Raw genomic sequence first — 16713 nt, forward strand, 5'->3', positions numbered from 1 at the left:
TGTATGTGTTTGCCTTGCAGTGTGCGGCTGTCTCCGTGAGATGGTGCAGTGGCAATAGGGGGAGAAGGCGGGTTCTCCAACTGGTGATATTTGAGGTTCTTGACTGTCCCTCCCAGATATTGACAAGTTCACCGAGAAGGGGGGGCTGTCCTTCTCCCTGTTACTTTGGGCCATTCTGAACTCGAGCGTGGTGATGGTTGGATCCGTTATTGTCGCTTTCATAGAGGTAAGAGTTAAGAACCAGCTGTGGGCAGGTTGGTTTGCTCACTTCCCCCTGCATCAGTTCTGCAGTGAAAGATGCAGACTCAACAGCCAGTTAAACATTCTAGTAAAATCCCCCTACTTGGGGGAGTGGGAAGTCACTTGCAGTTTCTTTGCCTGCATTTGCCTGTCTGTGCTCTGCTCCCCCTGCTGGAGCAGGTGGCTTCACAAATCATCTGGGCCTCAAAAATTCTTTACTGCAGGTAGTGCTCAAATTTCTGGTAAAGCAGACACACAGCTGCCATGGGCATGAGAGGAGATTGATGAGATTACATTGGAGGAGGATTATGCCGGCTGGAGATCCAGTGTTTTTTCTAAGAGGGAACGAAAATGCAAAAATTATAAAGCTCAGGGTTGTTTTGTTGTTTCAAATGTTATTTATAACCATAATTCCTCTGTGGATTAGCACAGGGACGGAGTTGTTTTACTACTGCCAGGCAAGGATTTTTCCTGAAGGGCTCTACCTTCGTCCGGCAGTCGTAAGCGAGGCACTGTCTCTTTCCAGCGTGATCCTTTATTTGCTACATGCGCACAACTGTAGGTAACAGCATCCAGCACGGCAGGTAGAAGGAGCACAGCCAATGGTCAGAGCACAGGGAGTGAGGTGTTAAGGAGGGAGCTTTTGGGAACGCTGACGGTAACAGTTTGCCCACTGGACCAGATCCTCAGCTGGGGAGATGGTGCAGCTCCCCTGACATGAGTTGACCTGCACCCGTTTACACTAGTTCTGGTCTTGGCCAGTCTCTACATTTCCTGCATGTCCATGTGTTTAAGGATGAAAAGCTCTAGGCAGAACAATGCGCTTCTGAGACAAGCACACAGCAGCCCCCTTAAACTGCTGCCTGTCCGGAGGGAGCCTGTAATCAGGGAGTTATTGTGAAATGAAGGGAACAAATCACAGTAACAAGGCAGATGAGCAGCATCTCCAGTGGGGAATCAGGGTAACGGTACCTTAAAGCACAGTGGAGTCTGACTTGGCTGGTGTGCTAGACCTGTCTGCAGTGAGGAAGTTGAAGATAAACGTCCTGCCCTGTCTAAAGGGGGGGCAGGGCCTTTAGCCATGAGGCAGAACGGGTGCAGAAATAGAGGGTCACACGGCACTCGTAGGCCCCCCGAAAGAGGCAGCCAGCTTTGCTCCTTGTCACACCCTCCCCTTTTGGAGCAGGTCCGGAATAGCCTGGACTATGCATGGTGCTGCGGCTGTTACTCAGTGCTGACGTGTGCTGGCCCGTGCTCTTGGGGCAGTCCGGCTGCCGGCTGAGTGTTAATTCCCAAGTAGCATTGAACAGCAGCTTGGTCTAGCAGGAGCTCTCGCTTTCAGCTAGGCCGTCGCTCTCCCGTCAAAGCACTCGGCTCTTTCTATAGAATTAAAGGAAGCCAGGCAAATATAAACCCTGCTGCGGCCCTGCTCCCGTTCAGCCCCTCCACCAGAGGATCTGCTGAGCTGGCTGCAGTGGCTTCAGTAGAGTCGTCCTGTCCTTGGAGTTGGTTTCTGGAGAACGTCTCCCGGGGCACGGCCTATTCCCTAGTTGCTTCTGAAGAGGGGAACCACCTCGTCTCCTATGAATCGATTCAGTCTACCCTGCTTCAGTACTCCTGGCAGGTCTGACTAGTCTCAGCCAATCGGGTTTTGCTTGAGGACACCTAACAAGTTACCCGTAAAAGCACAATAGAGACAATGCCAGAGGTATAATCTCTCCCTGAGATTCAGGGGGCTGATTGCAAGTCCCACTCCAGGGAAGGAGCGGCTGGTTAGATGGGGCCTTGCCTCTGGAACATGCCTGGCCAGCTGTAGGGGGTGGGGGAACGGGGTATGAGCCATACAGGAAGCAAGGCTCAGACTGCCCCAAAATAGCTGTCATGTTTTCCCCCTTGCCGGGGATAGGGTGCTGAAATGGTCAGGGAGTGGCCTCCGGCCCTTGCTGCTGTCTGGGATGACAGAAGCCACTGTGTAAGGGCTGATGCTAACAAACTCTCCGTGTGCTTCTAGCCTGTAGCTGCCGGCAGCGGGATTCCCCAGATTAAGTGCTACCTCAATGGTGTGAAGGTTCCTCATGTCGTCCGCCTCAAGGTAAGACACTGGGTTTTGGTGCGAGAACTGGTTAAAGGACAGGGAACAAAGGGTAGGAATTAATGGTAAATTCTCAGAATGGAGAGGGGTAACTAGTGGTGTTCCCCAAGGGTCAGTCAGTCCACCAATCCTATTCATTTTATTCATAAATGATCTGGAGAAAGGAAAAGGGTGTGAAAGAAGTGAGTTGATGATACTAAACTACTCCAGATAGTTAAGAAAGAAAGCAGATTGTGAAGAGAAAAAAAAAAGATCAAAAAAAAAACTAAGTGATTGGGCAAATGGCAAAAAAATGGCAAATGAAATTAAATGTAAAAAAATGCACATTAATAAAAATAACTAAATATACAATACAACATGGGGGGGGCTAATTTAGCTACAAGTCAGAAAAAAATCTTGAGTTATCGTGATAGTTCTCTCTGAAGAGATGTCGCTCAGTGTGCAGGTCAAAAAAAAAAAAAAACAGGATGTTATCATTAAAAGGAAGGGGATAATAAGAAGAGAATAAAGAATTTATTATATATAATAACATAAATACGCCCCACACACACCACATGTGTACAGTGTGTACAGTCTCTCTCCAAAAAAAAAGAATAAAAAAAAGAAAAAGGGTTCAGAAAGAAAAACTAAAAAATTAAGGGGTTAGGAGAGGGAGGTCATGAGAGAGGGAAGATTAAAGAGGGACTCTTTCAAAGAGAAGAAAGAAGAGAGACAGGGGGAGAGGTATATAGAGGTATGAGTGATGTTGAAAGAGTGTTGTGATAAGGAAAAGTTATTTACTTTTACTAGGGGTAATAAAATAAATACAATTAATAGAAATAAATAAATAAAATTAATAAAACAAATAAAAAAAATTAAAGAAAGTTCTTTCTTCAGTTCAACTTGCCTTACCTGAGGAGAACTGAGGAGGTGAGGAGGAAAAGGACTGATAATCTAGGGTTTAAAAGGAATGGGGATAAAATGGTGGTGGCTAAGTATGGTGGCTAATATTATTAATGGGGATGGAGAATGTGGTCTCAGCCTCTGTTAGGATGGAGATGGATGGGATGGCAGGAGAGAGAGATCACTTGATCATTGCCTGTTAGGTTCAGGGCACCTGGCACACCTGGCACGCCACACTGGGTAGACGGATTGGATGGACCTTGGAGATGGACCTTGGTCTGACCTGCTCTCTTATTTTATGCACTTGGCAGTCCCATGCCCCATCGTCCCTCCCCCACACCAGCGTGGTAAGGCAGACCAAGAGGCTGGCAGCATGCAGGAGCTAGGACTCCCCCCTCTGGCATTCACCAGCCCGGTCTGCCTCCACACCATGCCAGTGCCCTCGTGTGCTGCCAGCTCCCCGCGCTCGTCCTGGACGTGCGCTCCTGTCCCAGCTCTGCGAGGACGTCCCTTGGCCTCCCATCTACAGCTGATAGTGGCATCTTCTGAGGGGGAGGAAAGTGGCCTGAGTCACCAGCTCATGACCCCAGCGGTCGCCATCCTGCCCAGCTTCGTGACTCATCTTGGGCAAGTCCCTTCACCTCCCTGGGGCTCTGTCTAATAAACACACCAGTGCAGATCCCTTCGGGGCCGTCTGGGCGAAGCGCTAGGTAACTGCAGTATCACTGCTGGTACTGACCGTACCCGAGAGGTGCGTGTGCATGCTTGTGTCTTGTAGCCTCCTGTGCTCTCAGCCCAGCGTAGGCTGCTGCTCTCCCACCCGCTCCCTTCCAGTGGCAGTCAGTCATCGCGTGCACCCGTTGGCAATGGGAATGTTGTCTAAAGGCGTTTTTTTCCAGTCTGCAGGCCCTACAAAGCACCCCAGGGGCTCAGAGTTGGCCATGAGGTCTCTCACACAGCAGAGCTTTGCAAAGTAAAACGGCTCCCCTGGGTTGGATCTGAGCGCTCAGCAGGGCTCCAGCAGGCGCATGGGGGAAGCTGGTGCTGCGAGTACTTGCTGACTCCTGGATGCAGGGGGGGGCAGTTACTGGACTGCCCAATCCTCTGTAACGACCGTGACTCCTGCCCTGCTGTTCCTCCAGAGAGCTGGCGCTCCGCGCTGGAGAGAGGCTGCTGCAGCAGAAGTTTAGATGTTGCAGCTGCAGCAGTGAAATAGCAAGCCAAAGACAAGAGCCAAAGAACTCTTTGGCATCACTGGCTCGTGCTGCTATCACTGCTAGCTTGCTAGCTACCCACCTCACCTATTGCCTTGTGAGTGTGATTTCCAGGGGAAAGAGGCTGTAACCCCATCTTCCCCTTTGCTCTCTCCCAGGTCCCTGGATTGCAGGGAGCAGCTGTGTCTGTTTTTGGAGCTCTCTGCGTGTCTCCCATCAGCCTGGTGCTGAGAGTGACTGCCTCATGACTTGCTCTCTCTCCTGTGCTAATCAGGGACTCTCTCCTTGTTTTCCAGACCTTGGTGATCAAAGTCTGCGGGGTCATTCTGTCGGTGGTCGGAGGCCTGGCTGTCGGGAAGGTAATTTACCCAGGAAGTGAATCTAATTCAGCCACCTTCCCAAACTCGCTGTCGGTGTGTAGTCACCCCCTGTGCTGCACCCTGGCCCCGGGAGCTGCTGCTGTCACACTCGTGTGTCTAGCTCGAGCCTTTCTGATGCCTCAGTTATCACTAGCATCTCAGAGTGGCTCCATCCTAAGCAGTTTGTTTCACGTTTATCCTGGGTCAATGACTTTGCCACTTTCCCCTTTGCTCTGATGCCCCTCATCAGTGGGCTGCCTTGAGGTGCCTCCCAGAACAGCAGGGCTTCTCAACCTTTCTTTCTGAGCCCCTGCGTGCCCCCCCCCCCCACGTGGTATAAAAACTTCATGGCCCAGCTGTGCCACAACTGTTTTTCCACATATAAAAGGCAGGGCCAGCGCTGGGGGGTAGCAAGCAGGGCAGATGCCTGGGGCCCCATGCCACAGGGTGGCCCCACAAAGCTAAGTTGCTGAGGCTTCAGCTTCAGCCCTGGATGGTGGGGCTCAGAGCCCAGGGCTTCAGCTTTCTGTCCTGGGCCCTGGTGACTGTCAGCCCTGCTTGCTGGCCCCCCTAAAACCTGCTTGTGCCCCCCCCCCCGAGGGGCTCCAGACCCCTGGTTGAGGACCACAGCAGTACAGCACCAGCAGTGTGCTGTGCTTTCCTGGGGGACTGGGGATCAGGGGACCCTGGGTAATGGCGATGTATCCCAATGATGTCTGCTGACCTGCCATGACTTGGAGGAGATGGGTAAGGGAGTCGCAGGCCCTGTGGCTTTCTGGTTCTTTCAGTATCATATTAGAGGTCATCTAGAGACTGAATCCTACAATGCTGTCACTGCACTGTTAGGTGGCCTTCCAGAGAGTCCTGCTGGGACAGAGGTGCAGTCACTGGTACAGTGCGGGGTTATGAATGGGGCTTGGGTCCACTCTGACACAATCTTGGGGATCCTCGGCATCGATAGAGACAGCACTTCAGGAGTTCACACCCCATGCTCTAGCCAGCGTAGTGGTTTGTCCAGATCTGCTGTATGTTATCTTTAGAGCCACTTGTTAGAACTAGGAAGTACGGGAGTAAGGTGAGGTTTCCACTTCCTGCAAAGAAACCTCCCCTGCTGGAGCTGGGGCTGCTTCGGCTGTGGCTGCACTCCCTCGCAGGCTGTGCAGAGTGCCTTTGGAATCGAGCTGGGGGTGGGCGGGATGCACAGAGTTCACACTCTGAATGCCCGTGTCTTCATGGCGAGGCTCCAAAAAGCGAAGCTGCCTTTCTCCTCTAACATCCACTTTCCTGCCTTCAGGAAGGGCCAATGATTCATTCCGGAGCGGTCATTGCAGCCGGGATCTCGCAAGGAAGGTCGACTTCTTTGAAGCGAGACTTTAAGGTTGGTTAGCTCGCTCCCAGGGTCTGACGGGGGGGTGTGGGTGTGTGTGTGTCCGCACACGCTGGGGAAGGAGCTGTGGTTACTGGCTCATGACATCTCGGGAGGACACGAATCGATCTCTGGTCCAGTGGATAGAATCGATATAGTGAAGTGCTCTTCACCTTCCCAGTGGGATCTAGGGCCAGCCAACTAGCTCTGCTGAATCCAGAAGAGCCTGCCTTACTGGAAGGTGGGTAGGGTGGTGAGATGGAGATGGGCCTGCTGCAGGCACGAGTGCTGTGGACTTCCATGCAGACAAAGCTCTCGGTCTGCTGTGCTCCCCAGGGTGGCAGGGGCCAGGAACCCTGCTCGAGCAGTCAGCGGCGGGAGGCTTGGAAGGAGTAATACTGGCCTATCCTGAAGGTGGCTCCATCCAATCCCATTTGCCCTAAACTATTCCAGTTGCAGTGCTCTCTGGGTACCTATCCCACAATTCCCAGCAGCAGTGCATTCTGGGGGGAGCTTGAAATGAATATATTCTCCCCCCACAGCGCCCACTGCATCTGTGGTGGGAGAAGGGTTGTGTGCGCTGGGGAGAGCACAGAGGAGCGGTGGAATGTCCCTCCCCTCTGGGTCCGGCATTGCTAGTGAGGAGGGCAGGGGGCAGTGCAAGGCAGACGGGCAGTGAGAGGCTCCCCACGTTGCTACACTTCATTCAATTGGCCGCTGATGTAACCGTCTAAGTGGTCTCAGCAGACTGAACACGCTGCCGCTGATCTGTATCAGGAAGCCAAAGCCTTGATGGCAACCCCGTGATGCTGCCGTCTGGGCTAGGCGGCCCTTGCGAAGGGGCCCGCTGGCTGGCACTGGTCCTGTGTGCGCTCTGTTCACACTGGTATGTGAGGGGGACGTTGGCTTTGCGGCGGGGGGAGGAATCCAGCTCAGGTGGACGGATACACGCTAGCCCTGCTTGAGCTAACGCACTAAACATAGCTGTGCGGCCGCGGCATTGCAGGCGGCGGTTTGGCTAGCTGCCCGAGTGCATCGTCAGGGGTCGGGTGGGCAGCACAAGCTGCCACCGTGTGGCTGTGGCCACACTGCTGTTTTTAGCACCTGGCATGAGCAAAGCTAGCCTGTATCACCTCGCTGGAAAACACACTCCCGGCGGCTCTGGGACGTACCCCCCCAGGGCCGCTGAGAACGGGTTCAGGCCCCCCCCAGCAAGGGCGGACCAGCTAAACAGGGCCGGGAAAACCGGGCCACGGGCCCCAGTAATTTGTACTGGCTTCCCTCCCCCTCCCCCCTCGTCGGCCCTGTACCCGCCAGGGGAGCAGAGTGCACAGTGTGTCTGCTTTTATGGGTTCACATCCTGGCTGCGATGAGTCATGTGCTGCCAGGCAGTGTAATAAATTATTCCCGGGGTATAACACCCTTCCACGCAGCACGGGCAGCGGTACGGGGATAGCGCCGAGCAGCGTTCTCTGCCTGCTCTCCTCCCATGCAATGTTGGCTTGTTTTCTTCTCCATGCTGACGTTACGGGGGCACTCTCGGGCTGCTAGCAGCCGGTAAAGCCGCTGTCCTTGTGTTGTTTCAGATCTTTGAGTACTTCCGCAGAGACACGGAGAAAAGGGACTTTGTCTCGGCCGGAGCGGCTGCTGGCGTCTCAGCCGCTTTTGGTGCTCCAGTTGGTAAGATGTCTTCTGATGCTGCGTGTACCCCTGCAGGCCAGACCCTGCCCCAGGCAGGACGCTCACCCCCCCCCGCTAGGGGCAGCTGGCAGAGATCTGAGTGACCCAGACTCGTGACTTTCCCAGCCCTCTTGTGATGGGTGGGTTAGTTAATCACGCTCAGAGAGGAAGTGATCTGTGCTGGATAGAGCTTGGAGCGGCAGCTTTGGGCGCTCTGCATGTTTGTTCTCGAGCAGTGCTTGAAACTGCTGCTTTCAGAGCCATGTTCCCATGTAGCGCGGCCAAACTAGAGAAGAATGGTGGCTCTGTCTGTCTGTCCCTCTTCTCCTGCCCATTGAGCTTGGTGGCAAACAAAAAAAGCAGCATGCAGGCTGCCTGCCTCTGCTGGGCTTCTGTCTGATGCCGAGGGGAGCCCCTGGAGAACAGAGAGAGGGAGCTGGGTCCTGACATGCAGATACAGCCAGAATGCCTGGCTACCACTTGGCCCTGTTACTGCTGAGTCCATGAGCCAGTCAAGAGAAACCCGGACAGCGCCAGTGAAGCGGAGGGGGTCGTGCCTGGCTGGGTAGGGCTGGGAGAGCTGTTAGCCCCACCCAGGGACTGGGGAGACACCCAGGAGGGGTGTCGGTATCGGTCACTACAGGAAAACCCGTGCGTGTTCCCTCCTCCGACGCAAGCCTGAAATCTAGGCGTAAAGTTGCGTGTTAAGGAATGAGTTAGTCCCCCAGAGAGCCGTCCCTGCCCCCCCCAGCAGCCCGTATCCAGGGTGATCCCACGCCCAGCATTGCTGTTGCTCCCCGCTGAGTGACTGGGAAAGTGGCAGGGCGTAGGCTGAGCGCGGTCACCAAAGGGCACCAGGCTTTGTCCCCACAGCAAAGCCTTCCCACTGCCATGGAGGCAGGTGTCAGAACACCCAGCATTTCTGTCTCTTCGCCGAAAGCGGCCGTGTGAGATGCTCCCCTAAAGCCTCCTGGCTCCAAGTGCGGTGGTGGCATGACCAAGGGCTGCTAGCATAGACGTGCATCTGCAGCTGTGACCCTCCCCAAGGCTTGGCCAGCCACTGGCCTGCTTCCAGGGCTCAGGCTGTGGGGTGGGGGTCCGCTGTGTCATCAGCCACAGCCAGGTATCGGTCCCTAGTGTGGGTGTGAGGTCTCCAGCCCTGTGAAGCTGTGTCCCTTGTCTCTGCACACCCAGGGGGCAGGTTCCTTCCAGCCCATGTAACTGGGAGATCAGAACTCGCCCTGAAAGGCCCAGCCGCTCCTGGGCAGAGAGGTGATAGCTACCCGAGCTGATCCATTACAATGGCCCCATGGCCTCTTGTGTCCTTAGGGGGAGTTCTTTTCAGCTTGGAAGAAGGTGCTTCCTTCTGGAATCAGTTCCTGACATGGAGAATCGTAAGTGTTAGCAGCCTGAGGCAGAGGCTGGGCAATTGGCTGGGCACCGGCTTCTGAAAAACTCAGCTGCCAGCTGGGGCTTTGACTGGGGGTTTCACTCGGGCCGGGGAGGGGCAGGATGCCTCGTTGAGCGAGGGGCCTGCGCTGGGTAGAGACGCCCCTGTCAGAAGGAGACTGTCGGGTGAATCTAGGCCTTGACTGGTGTAAGAGTCTGAGACCAAGATGGAGGATTCTGATGGTTCCCCTCCCAGAGAAGCTGCTTGGAGTCCTGCAGTGGCCTGTGCTGGAGAGGTGGCAAGAGGGAGATGGAACATAAAGGGAACAGCACAGAAGAGGCGCGAGGCACTTGTGTATAAGCACAGAGCGCAAGGTGCTGCATGACCCCCAGGAAGCTATGGCTCCTGCCTATGGAGCTCACAGCGCAATAGACATGCTGATTCGGGCCACAGGTGCTGGTTGAGGGTGTGAACTAAATCCTGCCCCTCCCTGCTGAAAGAACACTTTGGGGAATGAGTGGGGCTGAAATAGGCCCCTGGCGGGTGGAGTGGGGTTTGGAGGGATGTGACGGCAGGCAGCCGAGGTGGCAGGTTGTCTCGTGCCATGATGCTTTCTTGCTTCTCTCTGCAGTTCTTTGCCTCCATGATCTCTACATTCACGCTGAACTCCATCCTGAGCTTTTACCACGGGAACCCGTGGGACCTCTCCAGCCCAGGTCTCATCAACTTTGGAAGGTTTGACAGCGAGGTAAAATTGCTGGCTTTGAGTTCGTGCCGTCACTGGGCAGGCACATGCCCCGTACCGGACCTGAAGGCAGCAGATGGGGCCATTCACTCCCTTTATGCCCTTCCCTGAATGTTTTGACAGTATTTGGCACCTCAGGTTGAGGGTGTCATGCTGGGGCAGGGGACTCTGCAAAGGCCTGATGCACCCAGATCCAAACTTCCTGCCGAGCAGCCTCTTGGAAGCATTTGTCCAGCTGTTGCTGGGCTCTGGTTCTGCAAGCGCGGGTTCTGTGGGGCCTGGGAGTGAGAAGCCCTGCTGCAGCCATTGCTCTAGGCAGCTGCCAGCTGTAAAGGCCTTGAGCAGAGGCAGCGACTTGGCACCGAGCAAACCGCTGTGCCGAAAGGTCTCCAAACTCATTTCTCCTTGTTTACAGAAACTGGGCTACACATTCCAGGAAATTCCGATCTTCATTGTTATGGGAGTGGTTGGTAAGCTCGGTCTGCTCGTTCAATTGAGTTAACATCTCTGAATAATCCCCTGTCCTGAAAAGCTGCCTTAGCTCACTTCCTGGGGAGAACAAGAAAGCCATTAAAAAGCCAAAAACAGAGGGCCCTCGGGGAGCCTGCTGCAGCTTGATGCTTTCAAGGGCCATAGCTTGATTCTCTGGCCAATCTTGATCTTTGTTTTTTCCCCCTTGCCGGGTAGGGTTGGGATGTGGCAGAGCCTATCAGGGTGACATTGGTCTGAGGTCTGGTCCCCTGAGCGGCTGGGGGAAGGAAACTGATGTTTTAGGCAAAACTCCCTGCCCGCTATGAGTCTGTAGACAGGGTGTTTGGAACGTGAACCGTGTGAGAATTATTTTCTGATCACTGTTTCTGTACAGCCCTCTCCTGCTGCGCTGGGCACAGCACACATCTAGAAATCTGTCTGTCAGCGGCAGCCTTGCCTGCCTCTACCTCAGTTCTCTGTACAATCAGGTGGCTGCTAACAATCCACAACTGGATTTAACAAAATGACCAGAAGTGCAGGGAAACGCCAGGCTGGAGTCGGCGAGGAATTGCTGTTGACTTTCCTCGTAGATAACTTTTCCTCGTAGAAGCTTTACCCTTTGGATCGGACTGGATCCCAGCCAGGATGCTGATGTCACCTGCTTCTTTCACTGCCCTGGGGTCTGGATGGTGGTTGGATCTCCGACCTTCCGCCCACTACTCCCTGCTCAGAACAAAAACAGGAGTAATGTGGTCTCCAGTTGGCTGGCTGCTGTAAGGCAACAAACTCTCCTAATGCCGTGTTGAATCTGAGCATTGAAACACATGCGTTGGAACAATGAAAACTACCATTACCACAGCAACCCTGATGCAGCCATGTTGCACGTCCCAGTATACACTGGAAAATGTGGCAGTTATAGTCTACGTTGGGCCTCTGAATAGCCTGATGTGCTGTTAAAATTCTCAGTTCTAATGTTGCATTAATGCGTCATGCTGATCTATGACCTTCGTGTTGGAGAAGTAAGATTGGGCTCAGGCGTTGATTTTCCTTTCGTGAAAAAATGAGAAATAAAGGGGGAGGCCAGGTGTGTGGATGGATCTTTCTCAAGGATGTGCGCTCGCTCTCATTCTTCTCTCCGACTTCAAAGCAGTAGTAATTTTGACTCTTTCAATTTTGAAGTCTCCGTAAACTGGAGATTTGTGACCTTAGGGAGAAATGGCAGCAGCTTGTGCAGTTTCTTCTGTGACATTCAGCTTGCTCTCTTTTGTGGCTTGACACTGAGTATTACAGTAGGAAATTGCTGCTTTTCCCTGGAAGCTGCTGCTGTCAATGGCTTAAAAACGTTGTGCTATTGATAACATGTTGCTGACGAGGCCAGAGAACTGTCCAAAGGCACACTGAGTCAGGAGAAATCTTTGTCTTTTTTTCTTTGTTTCTTTTTTTTTTAAAGACGTGTTTAACTCTTCATGAAGGAAAATACCGAATGTGGCATAAAGGAATATTGGCTTCTTTCAAATCAACTCAGGAAGTTTTCAGCTGTTTTCCCTCTTTCCTGCTTGCAGGTGGAATTCTCGGCGCGATATTCAATGCCTTGAATTACTGGTTAACCATGTTCCGAATCAGGTAAGAGCCCAAGAGGTGCTAAATAAAACGAAATCCCTCAGTATTATCATGGGTTGTGTTCAGGTTGGGGCCTCTTAACTGAACCAAAGGACGTTCCTTTCATTCCTGTAGCCCTGCAGCTTCAGATCTGGTAAGTGACATGTGGTGTTAGCACGTGGTCACTCACAAAACCCAAGTGCTTAGAAGCAAGGAAGTGATAACTAAGGATGCCATCGCTTTATAACGCACTAGAATCGACAGCTACTATTGCAAAGAAATCCATGTTTCATCACAACTGTAACTCTGACCCAAAGTAACTATCTCTTCCATCCAGGGCCGCCCAGAGGATTCAGGGAGCCTGGGGTCCTCGGCAGTGGGGGGCCCCCCGCTTTGGCGGCAATTCAACGGCGGTGGGGTTATTCCGCTCCGGGACCTGCCGCCGAATTACCGCTGAAGACCCAGAGCAGAAGAAACTCCAGGGGCCCGGGCCCCGTGAGAGTTTTCCGGGGCCCCCGGAGCGAGTGAAGGACCCCGCTTCAGGGCCCCCGAAAAACTCTTGTGGGGGCCCCTGCAGGGCCTGGGGCAAATTGCCCCACTTGCCCCCCCCCCCCCCCGGGTGGCCCTGCTTCCATCATCTCCTAAAGCAGAGACCCTTCTGAGAAAGGAATCTTCTATTACATGTGCCCATTCACAGTACACTAATCCACCTAAAATACATATCTACATTCAATGACTCTCCCATGCTTTCCTATTGAACTGTGTATAACTACTGTTTCTTGAGACGCGTTGGATTTCTTTAGATTCAACTGACAACCTGTACGTATATTAACGGATGATGCAACTCCCATGTAACAGTATCTTTTTGAAGAAATGCGTAGATTCTGAAGGCTGAGGATCGACTAAAAGACTTTAGAACAAATCCATGGGTCAGAGTTCAGGTGATGCTGATCTGATGGATTTCTTTGTTCTGATACAAATATTTATGTGGACAATGCGATTTTCATCTCTATCCATTCCTTTGCTGTTCAGTACTTGGGTTACGTACTATATAAATGCATTGGGGAACATTTTCAAAAGCTCAGGTCCTAGTGAGCTCCTAAATCACTAGATGCTTTTGAAACTGTCCCCATAGTCACTTTCCTTCAAAAATCAGTTAAAATGGCTATGCTTTCTGTGTTGGAATACCTCCCTCCCCACTCCTGGGACCTGGCTTCTCATTTATCCACCACAGCTCAGCTTTCACGAGCAATTAGTTCAGACAAATAACATCCCGTGCCTGCTGGGCAGATGGGGGAGTGCTTGTAGCTTTTGCAGATGGAACAGACGGGAGTTGAGGGATTCAGAGCAGACGGTACAGTCCGTGTTCGATGGTTCTGTGCACGTGTTCGTGGAGCCGGAAGTCTGCAGGACTGTTAAAAGTATAAAAGGCGATTTCCATGCAGCTCCTCGTTCGTACAGCCCCAGTAACATTCAGACGGCCTTCCACGGGGCAGGACAGCATCCAGGAGCAGAGCTGGGGAAGGGGATTGTTTACCTTCTGTGGACAACTTGGGGAGAGAGAAGAGAGCAACAAAAACGATCAAAGGTTTAGAAAACCTGAGCTATGAGGAAAGGTTAAAAATAGCAGGTGTGTTTAGTCTTGAGAAAAGACAACTGAGTGGGGGAGGAGGGGGGCTGATAAGTCTTCAAACATGCTAAGGGCTGTTATAAAGAGGACGGTGATTAATTGTTCTCTGTCCACTGAAGGTAGACAAGAAGTAATGGGCTTAATCTGCAGCAAAGGAGATTCAGATTAGGGTGGTAGTTGCAACGTTTTCCCTAACTCTAAGGGTAGCTAAGCACTGGGACAGGTGACCAAGGGAAATTGTGGAATCCCCGTCACTGGAGGTTGCTAAGAACAGGTTGGGCAAACACCTGTTGGGGATGGTCTAGGTTTACTGGGTCCTGCCTCAGCGCAGGGGGCTGGACTAGATGAGCTCTCCTGTTGGGCTGGGAGGGACCTTGTCTGTGATTTGCCCCTTCATTTGGGCCTGTGAAATCCTGCTGCTTGTCTGGTTCCCGCCCCTGGAAGGTGGCAGCCTGCACCAGCCACTTCCATACCCCCACGCCACCAGCAGTGGTTGCAACCAGTCTGAAGAACTAGCTGACCCAGGGGTGCTTCTGGGAAGCAGAGAACAGCCAGTTGCTCCCTGTTCACATGGCTTGTGTCTGACTCTGCAGGTACATCCACCGCCCGTGCCTGCAGGTGATCGAGGCCATGCTGGTGGCGGCTGTGACGGCAGCCGTGGGGTTTGTGATGATCTACTGCTCTAGCGATTGTCAACCCCTCCAAGGGGATTCCGTGGCCTATCCCTTGCAGGTAGGAAACATAGCTGTGAATCCCCTGTCCCCTGCACAGTGTCTGTTCATGACTGCCCCCTAGAGCTGGGTCGGGTCACAGCACAGCCAGGTGCTCAGAGCTCAGGGATTTTCCAGGCAGGATCTTTGTTGCCTGCCTTGGGAGCTGGCCTCAAAGGGTCCAGGCATGGGGGAGGTCTCTGTAGCTTTTTGACAAGCCAGGGGGCTGCAAGCACTGAGGGAGGCAGGAGCGTCCCCTGAGATGGGCAGTGAATGAGACAGGGCTCCATACATGGCAGAGGAACTCTGCCCCAGGCAGGGCCTGAGCTTCCTGGGCTCCCATTATAGACAGTCTAGCAGTGCTGGGCAGGGTCACGCAGCGCACATTGAATGAGGCGAGGCTCTGCTGGGGGGGCATGATTCACAGAGTGTCTGGCCAGCAAGAGGGGTCTGGCAGGGTCTGGCCAGAGACTCACAGTTTAAGGGACTACAATAAAGAAGCGGTTAAGTTCATCCAAACTGTTGCTGGAACATGCAATCTGCAAACCAAGCACTCAGTCGGAGAATCACAAAGGTAAGGTCACCTGTGCAGTCTGAACTCTGCCCCTTGTGCGGCGGCATGCCCAGAGTACCACAAGATGGCATGTGTGTATCTCATATTGCAGAGAGAGCTGTATGCTTGTGTGACGGAGCGATTCTGGCGGGACCCAACTGAGAGTGCCAAATCAGGACCAATTGCTTAAACTGGGCAGTCACAGCCCTAGGCTGGGGTTTTTCCACCTCTAAGGCAAACCAAACCAGCCAGACAAAAAGGACTTTGGTCTCACCCCACTGGCTAACCACAAGTCACACAAGCAATTTCCTTAGACACTCCAGTCTCCCAGCATCACCACCAGTGCACTCGTCCTGGGGATGAATAGTTATGAAAACCAACACCCCAATAAAAGAAAAAGGTTCCCTCGATCCCAAAGGACCAAGCCCCAGACCCAGGTCAATATACACATCAGATCTTACCCACAAATCACGCTGTTGCCAATCCTTTAGAATCTAAAATCTAAAGGTTTATTTACAAAGGGAAAAGGGTAGAGAAGAGAGGTAGAATTGGTTAAATGGAATCAATTACATACAGTAATGGCAAAGTTCTTAGTTCAGGCTTGCAGCAGTGATGGAGTAAACTGCAGGTTCAAATTACGTCTCTGGAGAACATCCCCCGCTGGGATGGGTCGGTCAGTCCCTTTGTGCAGAGCTTCAGTTTGTGGCAAAGTCCCTCCAGAGGTATGAAGCAGGATTGAAGACAAGATGGAGATGATGCATCAGCCTTATATAGACTTTTCCAGGTGTAAGAATCTCTTTGTCCACACTGTGGAAAATTACAGCAAAAATGGAGTCTGCAGTCACATGGACAAGTTTCTGCATACTTTGCTGAGTCACAAGGCATGTCTGCCTTCTCTCCATGGGTCAATTGTGTAGCTGATGGTCCTTAATGGGCCATCAAGCCAGCTAGGCAGGGCTAACACCAGCTTGTCTGGGATATTTCCCAGAAGCAGAGCATAATACAAAATACAGATAGTACAGAGCCAATACTTATAACTTCAACTACAAAATGATACACAGACATACAGACAGCATAATCATAACCAGCAACCCAGAACCTGGTCTTAGACACCTTATATGACCCCCTTTACGTAAGATTTGGTGCCTCTATAGGACCTTGGTTGCAACCCATGTTCTATATGGTCCCAATTTATATCAATAACGTCACAGCTTGAGGGAATAGTGTGCGATCAGCTGATGGGACAAGACTGGGGCAGGGGGCTGAGATAAAGGTCTATGTGAGCTCATTGGCCTCAACACAGGTGTCTAATGGAATCTAGCTGGGATTTGATGATCCATCCTAGTGCACCAGCAGAAGTGAAGGCTTTGAAAATAACATGAGCGTTCACTGCACCACCTTGGTAAACACCATCCTAGCCACCATGGATGTAGAGGCTCTCTACACAAACATCCCACACACTGATGGAATACAAGCTGTCGGAACAGTATCCCTGATGATGCCACAGCACAACTGGTTGCTGAGCTCTGTGGCTTTATCCTCACACACAACTATTTCAAATTTGCTGACAATATATATCTCCAGATCAGTGGCACCGCTATGGGCACCCGTATGGCCCCACAATATGCCAATATTTTTATGGCCGACCTGGAACAACGCTTCCTCAGCTCCCGTCCACTCACGCCCCTTCTCTACCTACGCTACATCGATGACATCTTCATCATCTGGACCCATGGGAAGGAGACTCTGGAAAAATTCCACCACGATTTCAACAGCTTCCAC

The 16713-nt window shown here is 52.4% G+C and overlaps 1 protein-coding gene across 2 annotated transcripts in view; it reads left to right on the top strand.

The window, feature by feature from the left end:
- Positions 1-16713, top strand: part of CLCN7 (chloride voltage-gated channel 7) — a 62344-nt gene that overhangs the window by 29910 nt on the left and 15721 nt on the right. For both annotated transcript variants that reach the window (XM_039491535.1, XM_039491534.1), the window contains exons 6-15: positions 117-226; positions 2252-2332; positions 4725-4787; positions 6082-6165; positions 7740-7833; positions 9163-9227; positions 9855-9971; positions 10384-10438; positions 12002-12062; positions 14262-14400. In XM_039491535.1, coding sequence (XP_039347469.1) covers positions 117-226; positions 2252-2332; positions 4725-4787; positions 6082-6165; positions 7740-7833; positions 9163-9227; positions 9855-9971; positions 10384-10438; positions 12002-12062; positions 14262-14400 — 869 coding nt within the window. The remainder of the gene's footprint in view (positions 1-116; positions 227-2251; positions 2333-4724; positions 4788-6081; positions 6166-7739; positions 7834-9162; positions 9228-9854; positions 9972-10383; positions 10439-12001; positions 12063-14261; positions 14401-16713) is intronic.

This window comes from Mauremys reevesii, linkage group 10 (genome assembly GCF_016161935.1).
Source record: "Mauremys reevesii isolate NIE-2019 linkage group 10, ASM1616193v1, whole genome shotgun sequence".
Lineage (NCBI taxonomy): Eukaryota > Metazoa > Chordata > Testudines > Geoemydidae > Mauremys > Mauremys reevesii.